The sequence below is a fragment of the Lytechinus variegatus genome, chromosome 4, assembly GCF_018143015.1.
Source record: "Lytechinus variegatus isolate NC3 chromosome 4, Lvar_3.0, whole genome shotgun sequence".
NCBI lineage: Eukaryota > Metazoa > Echinodermata > Echinoidea > Temnopleuroida > Toxopneustidae > Lytechinus > Lytechinus variegatus.
In genome coordinates, this window is record NC_054743.1 from 25,143,444 (window position 1) to 25,154,388 (window position 10,945).

The window sequence follows — 10,945 nt, forward strand, 5'->3', positions numbered from 1 at the left end:
TAGTTAAAACAGAAACAATCTATAGTAAATATCGGATGAAAGATATTTTGGCCGAATTCTCGAAGGGTGGCTAACTTAGCCCATGGGAGATAATTAGCCCAGTGGGCTAGCTAAGTTAGCCACCCTTTGAGAATTCGAGCCTTTAGGGCTAAAAATGATGTTTATTTTTCAATCAACGTTTTTTATTATTAATAATTTATTTTTCGTTAGACTAATGCCTAATTTTTGGTTCGAGTTTTTTTTTCAATATTGGTCCTTTATTGCAGATCTAATATTTTTGTATTTTTAATTGGTAAGCACAAGCGATTGGGGAGTGGGAGTCCGGAGGTGACATAATAGGCGTTGCGTATTACTGGAGAGGATGTGGGCAGCCTGTGTCTATAAAGATAGGTTGTATTCATGATCACAATTATTATGTTTGTTGTGGGCAGAAGCTGTTCCTTCTTGAAAGAGTAAAAACAAAATCACATTTAATTTGAAAGAGTGTATCATTATGGATAGTGCGGGGAAACTGAATGAATAAGTAATCAAATTTTCGATGTATCTATTAATTTTTAGTAGTTTGGATTAGATTTGGGCTTCGCTGTTTTCTCATCTTCTTTGCGGACTTCTAACGCCCAACATAAATATGAAAAATAATTTTGTTTTTTTGATGAGGGGCGGTTAAGTGGTGACCAAAACATATTTGTCAATAACTGAAATCCTCTTATATAAGTTATACTGATTCATGGGATATCAAAATATTGTTGAATGGGCTTCCCTTTTCAAATAAATGCATGTCATGAAAAATGCATAATATATGAATAATAGGTGAATAAATAAATGATTAAATGAATAATCATAATGAATGAAAATCGAAATGGAAGTGTGAAAATATTATTTTTTTATTCCAGCTTCACTTCAAAGTCAGCCTGAATTCACCTTGTTCTTAAGATTCAAATTTACAAGAGAACGGAATATACTGCCTCGAGGGATTGAACACCTCTCTCATATTTCTCTTTTCTGGTACGGTCCATTTATCTAGTGCATCATAATAGTATATGTTATTTTATACAATTATTAATTCATGACCCATTTGCAGATTCTGCTCGTTCCTTTCGCAATAAGTTAACACATGGCATATTTTCAGTAATAAAACCATTATTTTGTAAATCTGATTCTTCTGCAGTTCAAAACATTATATCCCCCTCATAAAACTTCTATCAACTTACCGCATCTTTTGTTCCCTTACGTAATCCTCCTTTTGTCGAAGATGCAACGGAGCACAGAACTAGGAGAGCGTGGATGAATGGGGTCGTGGCGACGCCCTGAATATAGCATTGTTTGAAAGGAATTCGAAGGGTGCCCGATAATACCAAAATACCCAGTATTATACCACCGGTTCCACTGCCACTGAAGACCATTGCGTAGCCATTTCTGGCCTTCTGGTGGGGGCAGGATAAGAAGGAAGGGTGTTCCCGGTCAAGATCTCCAACTAGTGGAATATGGTTGTCGAGAAGGCGTTGGGAATATAGGAACTATATATTTGTTTCAAGTTGGGAGTATACAGATATATACCATCTTCATTATTCTACACCAAGGAGCCATCATAATACTCACTTCTCACTAACAGTAAACATTCCTATGCAATGATGAATCTTTTTCGGCCACGACTGGAGATCGTCGTCGTTCTCGTGACGACGTTTTTGTTGTCTACGATGGTGACTGATGCTAATTCGTTTGAGTTCATTATCGAGCCAAGTCATACCTCTGCAGTTCAGGTATGTATAGAATTACTTTTCCCATAACTATGCCAGGTGTAGGGTGTGGTATAACCTCATGTATAACATAGTAAAAGTTGTCAACGTGCATGGTAGAAGGGTCGGTCCATTATACACTGTAAAAACTGCGGTGTTAAAACTGACGCTAATTGGTGTTAATAGAGGACCACACCCTGAGGTGTCAAAATTGCATCCTAGAGATTAAACATAACACCAATGAGTGTAAATGTAACAACAAAATGTGTCGTGATAACACCTATAGGTGTAAAACTAACACCACCAATTTAACACCGGTGTAAAATAACTGGTGTGGTCCTCTATGTACACCGGTTAACACCACAGTTTTTGCTGTGTACTATCCAATACATCGATGCTTTCTGCGACGCGTGTCTATGTACAGTGTGGTAATATCATGATAATAAAGTTTCCACTTTGCTTAAAATTACGTCATCATTTTGTTTGGATACATCTGTTAATAAATTTAATTATATTAATATCCATAATTTTCTAAATCCTTAAACTTTCTGAAGCGGATATTGAATTTGCATTTTACGTGTATGTAAGGATCTGGTAATAAAGATTATTAAATCATTTTTTGTAAGTTCTACAAAGCGATTATAAATAAGAGGGATGACTTTTAACACCAATTACATTTTTCTTTTTAAATTTCATTCAAGCTATCTAAAATCCACCGAATGCCACCATTATCAAAGTTATATCTCTAACGTTATACATTTATTTACTTCCTGAATTGTATTCGATAATTAGATAACTTATGTATATTGCATTATGCTACACCTTCTTTGGGTTAAATTTCAATTTGTCATTTCTCTTTGTATATAGATGTATATCTTTATAATAATTGGAAATCATGTATTGATGTATTACTGATTTATACGACATATAGGTATGAATGTTTTTGTTTATTCTATCATTGTATATATTTAAAAACAAAATATTCATGCCATATGAATGAAGTTTGTTAATGAATTCAATATATAAATTCAAACCTGAAACTTTGGAAGAGGGATATTGAATTTGCAATTTGTATCTCATATTCAACCAATAATATACCATCTTACTTTAGCTTATATAAAACATATGATTTCATATAATAACACAATTTTCACAACTGATCATTGACATACACCACTCGTATAATGACCCATACACATTGCGGGGAACATACCGCAATTGGGGCAGATTAAAGAACGGAATTTTGACCTTTATGAATATGAACATATAATTTGAAGATAAATTCTATTTTTACATAATGTAAAAAATATAATACTTGGTTGCATCCTCCCTTTCATTTTTTCTTTCGTTCTTTTTGATTTTGTAACTTTTATGATTATTTTTTTTGTGGGGGGAGGGCAGCGCCCCGCAGGCCATTCTTGCACGATGGATAAAGCTGTTCAAAACTTAGTTTAACAATGGAAATCAGCAATGAAAAATGCCTCTTGTTTTTACTAAATCTTAAAACGCATTTTCAATGAATTCACGGTCTTTATCTACCATAAATAGGAAGAGTTCCTTTTCGACAGCCACCCAAAGTGACAAAAAATGTATATTATGGGGTTAGGGTAGGGGTACGGTTGGGGTGGCTGTCGCAAAGGGAAATCTTCCCCAATATATTCCTTATTTGTCTATTAAAAACACAAAAAATAACACTCGAATATTTCAATATCTACTCAAGATGTTTGCATTGCAAGCATTATACAGTGAACGCCATGGTTTTAAACCAGACGCAATATCAATAGCCGATAGGCTAATATCTGTTAGCTCGCGAAACTATAAAATCGTTATTCAATTTTATATCTTGAAAGAAAGGATGTATTAGCATGATTACACGTATGCGACTACTAAAAAGTCCGAAAATATTGAGTAGGGGTTTCATTTATATTATAATGCAATTATTTTGTCTGTAAAATCTTAGTCATAAGATAATGATGAAACTGAGCAATCCTGCGCTGGTTTATCCCCTCACCTGAACATTACAAAGCTTCACCTTTTAACTATATTTAACCCTTAAGCTCAAAATTAAAAGCTATCAATTTCGAAAAACAGATGAATGCATTGATATCGAGTCGTTTTATGCTGCTTACTGACAATATCCTCTCATGTGTTACGAGCAAATGAATAGAATTATGCCGAATAGAATTGTTGGAATTTCTACTTAGAAAATCAGGAAAAAATGTCTCTCTTGCCACGCTGATACATGCACCCTCTCCATAGTCTACAAACACAGACTCGAATTTGATATTTTTAACCAAACCATCTCCAAAGTAAAGACTTGTATTGTATTATTCAGAACTCTCTGCTGCCTGTGTCAGAAGCAGCAACATTACACAGTGAATCTAGTCTCAGTACTTCAGACTCAATTTTTTTTATTTTTAACCAATTATACCATCTTGACAGTAAAGACTTAGTTTCAAGATAACATTTATTCTGTGCCCACAGACTACTCTCTCTTGCCTATGCATATGTTGAATATGTAATTAATAATAATCGTCACAGTTGTAATCGTTATCATCTATCTCCACCACCACCATTATCATCATCGTAATCATCCTCCCATTCATTCTCCTCCTCATCATCAACATCATCATCAATATCTTCATCATAATCATCATCATTCATCCTCATCATCATAAACATCACCATCAACATCATCATCAACGTCATCATCAACATCATCATCAAAATCATCAACATCATTATCAGCATCATCATCAACATCATCATCAACATCATTATCAACATCATCAACATCATCATCAACATCATCATCAACATCATCACCATAATCATCATCATTCATCCTCCTCCTCCTCATCCTTATCATTATCACCATCATCATCCTCCTCCTCCTCCTCCTCATCATCATCATCCTCATCATCCTCCTCCTCATCCTCATCATCATCACCATCCTCATCATCATCAACATCAATATCATTACCATCCTCATGATCATCATCACCATCCTCATCGTCATCTTCATCATAATCATCATCATCTTTCATCCTCCTCCTCATCCTTATCATTATCACCATCCTCATCATTATCATCATCATCTTCTTCTTCTTCTTCTTGATCATTACCATCATGATCACCAACATATCATTTGTTCATCTTCGTTATCATCACCCCTTTATCTAACAATACTAAATCCTGTTGCATTACCATGATTACCTCACGAATCACTGCAGCGACAACCTCGCGCAACCTTCAGGACATGAAGCGTCAAATTGTCTATTTGGCATGTGCTGGATCCTATAACAAATATTCACTATATTGTCATTATGAACCCCCCCCCCCTGCAGGGTACGACGGTGACGCTGTATTGTTCTGTTAACCAAGATACCCGTACCTTCATGTGGGTGAGAGATACATCTATCATCAGTCATACCATACAGATCCAAGGAAATGCTGATCCAGACAGGTAAGAACAACCAAATCAAATAGCAATGATCATCTTCCCCATTCACCTTCGGGTCCAGAATTGTTTGTTGTTCGCAGGGGTACATTTGTGCACATGAATATTATTTGACAAGCAAACAAAAAAGGTCCATCACTCCTAAATGAATGAAGCCCCCCCCCAAAAAAAAAGGTATATATAAATGTAAATAAACAAATAGATGAATAAGAATAAATATAAATAGATACATAAACAAAATGAAAAAGGGTCATCACTCCAAACTAACGGCATTTACAGGATGCGTCTTTTGTTATTCAAATTTTACGGAGTGCGCCAGCATCTTTTGCCCCCCCCCCCTCCCCGGATCCGCGCCTGTGACATTGATCACATATTTATCATAGGTTTAAAAAGAAATGTATCAACAGCAGATGAGAAGGAAGATAAGAAAGGGAGCGGGGAGAAAAGGGAAAGATATAGGGGAGGGGTATATTTTTCTTCAAATATTTTTATCGTAAATTTGGCCCATATAATAACCGATAACTATGATATCTTAGACCGCATGTTTGGGTAAAATGTGTTTTTATGATATAATATTTCATCTTATCCAACCATGCTGCCATTCAATTTAAAAATAAATAGATTAAAAATCCGTACTTTAATCAAAATCAGTCTGTTCTGTGCTGTATAAGATCTCAGTGTTTTCTTTACATTCATCAATATCTGGATGTGATCAAAGTCGCAAATGAGGACTAATATATATGAATGGTATTTTTCTCTCTTTGTCGTCAACCCAGGTATTCCGTCTCATATAGTAGTAAGTCCTACAACCTCATCATTGAAAACCTCAAACCAGAGGATGCGGGGACCTATCAGTGTGTGGCCTTTTCCAGTGGAGGCGGCATAACATCTGATGGAGCCAATCTTGATGTGATTAGCCCACCCAGCCAGGAATACCCTTTGATCAGCTCCTCGGTGACGGGGACGATCGTCGTCGGCGAGACCATCGAGATCGTGTGCGAAATTGAAGGAGGGAATCCCGTCCCAGAGATCGAGCTCGTTAGAGGTAATGAAGTTATCGTGGTCGCATCTGGACGTCTGGTCTATGTGTGGGTGACCGAAGAGGTCGATGATGGCGCGGTGTTCGAGTGTCGCGCCCGGCATTCTCTATGGACAGAGCCAAGGTCGTCTTACAGCTCTCCGTTCCAGATTTTGACGGAATCACCGAACATCGTTCTGGCCCCGTCGACGGCAGAAGTCACTCTTGGATCAACGGTATCGTTTGTCTGTGCGGCAGCACCGGCTACAAGGGCAGTCTATCGTTGGTTCCTGAACAACGAAGAATTGGGAAGCAACGTTGGCCGTTCAGTGGTGATTGAGAGTACGGAGACTGCGAGTGTACTTCGCTTGGTAGGTTCAAGGGAAGTCAATGGTCTGGTAAGGTGTCAGGTCGAAGCCGCTAATGGACAAGCCTCTGCAGAAGCTGCCCTGACCCTGATTATCACTGAGGTATCGACCCAAGCACCCCCGACACCCGCTGCTTCAACCGAAAGGGACACTCAGGCACCGACCCTGCCTACCGAGGCAACAACACACCCTCCGAGGGCCACAGATACCCCAAGTGGCCCAACGATCGTTCCTGAAGAGACGGATACCCCAAGTGGCCCAACCATTGTTCCTGAAGAGACGGATACCCCAAGTGGCCCAACCATTGTTCCTGAACAACCAGCATCATCAACCGAAGGCATCACTTCCCTGACAACTGAAGATCTAACATCAGATAGTGCAGAACCTCCAATCCGTGGTGCATCTTCTTTCGACACCATCTTCGTAGCTTCCGTCAGCGCCATTGCCGCACTTATCGGCGTCATTTTCATCGCCGCCATCGGTGCTGTCTGCTACGTCACCGCGAAGCGTCGACGCAAGCGCCGCGCCGATATGTATTCTGGTGCCAATAACGACGGTGACGTCTTTTTCCGCAGTCGCTACATCAGCATTGTTCGTTCTTGGTTTTCACCTGTTCACCAAGACACCCAAAAGACCCTTACCTCTTTCGAGGGTCCTACCCCTGATCAATCCCCGTATAATACCGTTGCTTCAAGGCGATAGCCTTGGTGTCATAATTTCATAACTTACACAGAAGCAAAATAGTACAATGTGATACTGTCTACCTCTTCATTTAGTGTTTTATTTCGAAACATAAACAACTACTAATTTGCGCCATTACACTCTATAAAACGAAGAGCTACGAAGAGCTAATTTAGCTTTTAAAGAGCGTGTACAGTGAATGCACTTCGGAGTGCTGATTTTTTCTCGTTCAAATTTGAACTAGACAAATCAGCACTCCGAAATGCATTCACTATTCACGCTTTTTAAGAGCTAAATTAGCTCTTCGTAGCTCTTCGTATTTTTTTTACAGTGTATAACATATTTCGATATCATTGTTGATTTGCACGACGTTGTGGCGATATGTCAAAAGGTTACTCCATGGTAAAAAAAAAGTGATTTAAACTGACAAAAAAATCAAACAAATACTATACTGAAAATTTTAGCTAATCAGACAAGGGTAACGAATTTATTATATTTTATCGATTTGCATTATTTCGGTAAAGCAGTTCTTAGCATGTCTTCATGAATTTTCATTGAGCAACTTGATGATATCATATCCCCATTTTAAAGTTGTCAGATTTTTGTGAAATTTTCAGTTTTGTGTTTCAGTGATTCGTACTCTATTTATTTTGATATAATCCGTTTCAACCCGGAGTATCCTTAACATGATTAAAATGAGTCTCCGTTATTATCTACGTCGATATTCATCGTATGTGGTTCTTATAAGAAAAGAACCTAAATTAACATTTTTATATACATATAACTCTATTACACTCGGTAATTCACTTCAGAGTGTGTGGTATACAATTCAATTTTTAATGTAATCATTTTTTTTACTAACACTCTAAATTCCTACGCCATTTTTCTCTACTCATTTATTTTATTCTGATACAGTGTATTGTGCCAGTAGACAAAACGTGAGTGAATAAAACTAGTTGGTATTTTGGGGGTTCTAGTCAGAGCTAAAAATAATGTTTACATGGATGTCTCTCGATTTCAGTGTCGAAAGAGCTATGCTTAGAGGACAATACGATGTATTTCTAGAGTAGGCATATAAAGACTTATTAACTTTTCTTTATTATATTAATTCTTTTAGTGACTTCGAATGCAACTCCCGTTGTTTTATCAGTATCGTGTCCAAATTGGCTATTTTTAGGATCCTATGTCAAAATGGATGATTTGGTTTTTAATGTAATGATAGACAGAGAGTTGGGAGATGTCTTATGCCACATTGTTTTATCTTGTTTTACCCGTAAGTTATATAATGTTATTTATCTATAAAAACGTTTGCCTTGAAATCATTTCATTCTGGTCTAGAGCCCTCTGTAGGTAAAAGGAAGAAGACTACGGGATGAATTACTAGTACACGAACTGTAGGAAAACAAACACACAAGCTGAAACATAGGATTAAGTTGTCAAACATACAGCGATGATGTGTGTAGAAATGCTCAAAAAGTGTTTCGAATAACAGATATTGTACCCAGGCTCCATTAAAAAAATAATAACAAGAACAACAAAAAACAGAATTCTTCTTCCAAAATCAATGATTTAACTGTCGGATGCATTCATTGGCGACCACCCCCGGGTAGGCCCATTTTGGAAGGGGCATGACGTGCTTAATATGACGTAACATATATTTTGTCAATTGAATAAAAGGGTGTGTAATTTAGCAAAGGCCTCTCTTTCTTGTATTATTTTTTTCCCCGTTTCCTTCTTTCTCCACTTTTTTCACTTCTTGAAAATCAAGAGGGAGGCGCCCCAGCCCTTTACACCACACACATTGTAATATTGTTCGAGGTGAGACATTGAACATCTGTATAGCCGGTTGTATCATTGTTCTCAAACGTTATTCAGCGCGGAGTTTCTTGACGCAAATCATGTTATGTAAACTGTTTCACTTTTATCATATAAATTTTGATGCAAATTTTCGTGATACACTTTGAAAGTTTTTTAAATTGACTTGTCTTTTATAGCAGCGATGCAGTTATCGATACGACACGACATATATGTAATGTTATGTATATTTCATGGAATACTTTGTATACCAAATAAATAAATGTCCGTTTTAAGAAGATGATGTGTTTTAAGTTTCATTTATCATGTTATATAAAAGTGGAAAAATAATTGCAATGGCAACATTAAAGATATAAATCCATGTAGTCGAAATTTGGTGTGCTGCAGAGATTCTGCACTTCTAAGAGTTTACCAAAAAAAAAACGAAAATAGCTTGTACTTTTGTACTATTATTCTTTCGCAAAGCACATTTACGGTAGCCCGATAACAATATCATTCATACAGCACTTGTTTACCTCAAATATATATTTTTAAGATGTTACATGGATAAGTAAAGGAAATGTTTTCGAATCATAATTATTGAAAATATATATTTTTTAAATGCATGTAGTTGACATCTAACTTACTCGTTATTTCTTTGTGATACTCTCTAATCTTTATCTCTCCCCTTTTAGAGTGATTCTTGTTTCATCTTTTATGATATTTATACATTGTCTGTATTCCTCTCTCCCCTTATTTCATTTGCATGACATTCGTCACGCTCATATCCTAGTCACTCCGACCCCTCGTTTGGGACAGTTCTTGTCTTCTGCATCCACAGAAAACGGTTTAGATCACTTGTCTACTATCATTTGGTCTACCATCAGTTCGTCCACTACCCACATGGTCTAATTGCCGATTCATCCACTCTTCATTTCGTCTAATAACCAGTTGATTCAATAACCATTTAGTCCATATACATTTCTACATTTTATTTAAGTTTATAAGTGTTAATTGTGCAAAATGAATAAAATGAAAATGGATATTAGACCAACTGGTTATGATATGAAATGGCCAAAGACGAAATATGGTGATTAGACGAAGTGATGATTGGATCAAATGGTTATTAGACGAAATGGTTTTTACACGAAATATTGATTGACGAAATGGTATTAGATTAAATGAAAGTAGAACATGTAGTGAGTGGACGAGTTGGCAGTAGACGAATTGGCAATTCACCCAGAAAACTGACAAACACTGAGTTCAAGTCATATATTTATTCCCATACAGATGGCGCTCTTGCATCGTTATGTCCATTGCACATTGGGTATTAATCAATTCAATGAATTTTGATGGAGCGTTGTGGCCCGTTGGATTAGTCTCCGGACTCTGAAACAGAGGGTCGTGGGTTCGAATCCCAACCATGGCGTAATATCCTTCAGCAAGAAATTGATCCACAATGTGCTGCACTTAACCCAGGTGAGGTAAATGGGTACCTGGCAGGAATTTATTCCTTGTATCGCAGCGCGCGTCGTGAACCTAGACAGCTGCACTGCTAAAGCCAGGGTAGTTATGCTGCATATACTGTAGAACGCTTAGAGACTTCTGACAAAGTAAGTATTAAGCGCTATATAAGCAAGTATAATTATTATTATGATATATGATTTAAATTTTATTGGTTTGCTTTTTGTTTGTTAGTTTTATCCGTTATGATCGGGGTTGATGAAGGTACAGAGATCAATGGGCCGTTTTATAAAGAAAGCTTGTACATTTGCCAATATTGTAACTTCTGTAGAAGCCTCGATTTTGATTGGTTTTGGGGCAATGTTACCATATAGGCACATGGTAGGCTACCATAAGGGGAAATTTACAGTTAGTTATAACATTG

The 10,945-nt window shown here is 37.0% G+C and overlaps 1 protein-coding gene across 1 annotated transcript; it reads left to right on the plus strand.

Annotated features, from left to right (window-relative positions):
* The first annotated feature begins 1,355 nt into the window (after positions 1 to 1,355).
* Positions 1,356 to 9,490, plus strand: LOC121413682 (cell adhesion molecule 2-like). The gene is made up of 3 exons (XM_041606604.1): positions 1,356 to 1,760; positions 5,084 to 5,202; positions 5,973 to 9,490. The coding sequence occupies exons 1-3, from the start codon at positions 1,629 to 1,631 to the stop codon at positions 7,282 to 7,284; spliced, it is 1,563 nt and encodes a 520-aa protein (XP_041462538.1). The 5' UTR covers positions 1,356 to 1,628; the 3' UTR covers positions 7,285 to 9,490.
* Positions 9,491 to 10,945: the final 1,455 nt, after the last annotated feature.

What these genes read in the sequence shown, in the direction of transcription:
- LOC121413682 (XM_041606604.1), top strand. Translation starts at nt 1,629, where the DNA reads ATGATGAATCTTTTTCGGCCACGACTGGAGATCGTCGTCGTTCTCGTG. An exon ending in GTCATACCTCTGCAGTTCAG is followed by an intron (nt 1,761 to 5,083) that starts GTATGTATAGAA and finishes CCCCCCCTGCAG; the next exon opens with GGTACGACGGTGACGCTGTA. An exon ending in GGAAATGCTGATCCAGACAG is followed by an intron (nt 5,203 to 5,972) that starts GTAAGAACAACC and finishes TCGTCAACCCAG; the next exon opens with GTATTCCGTCTCATATAGTA.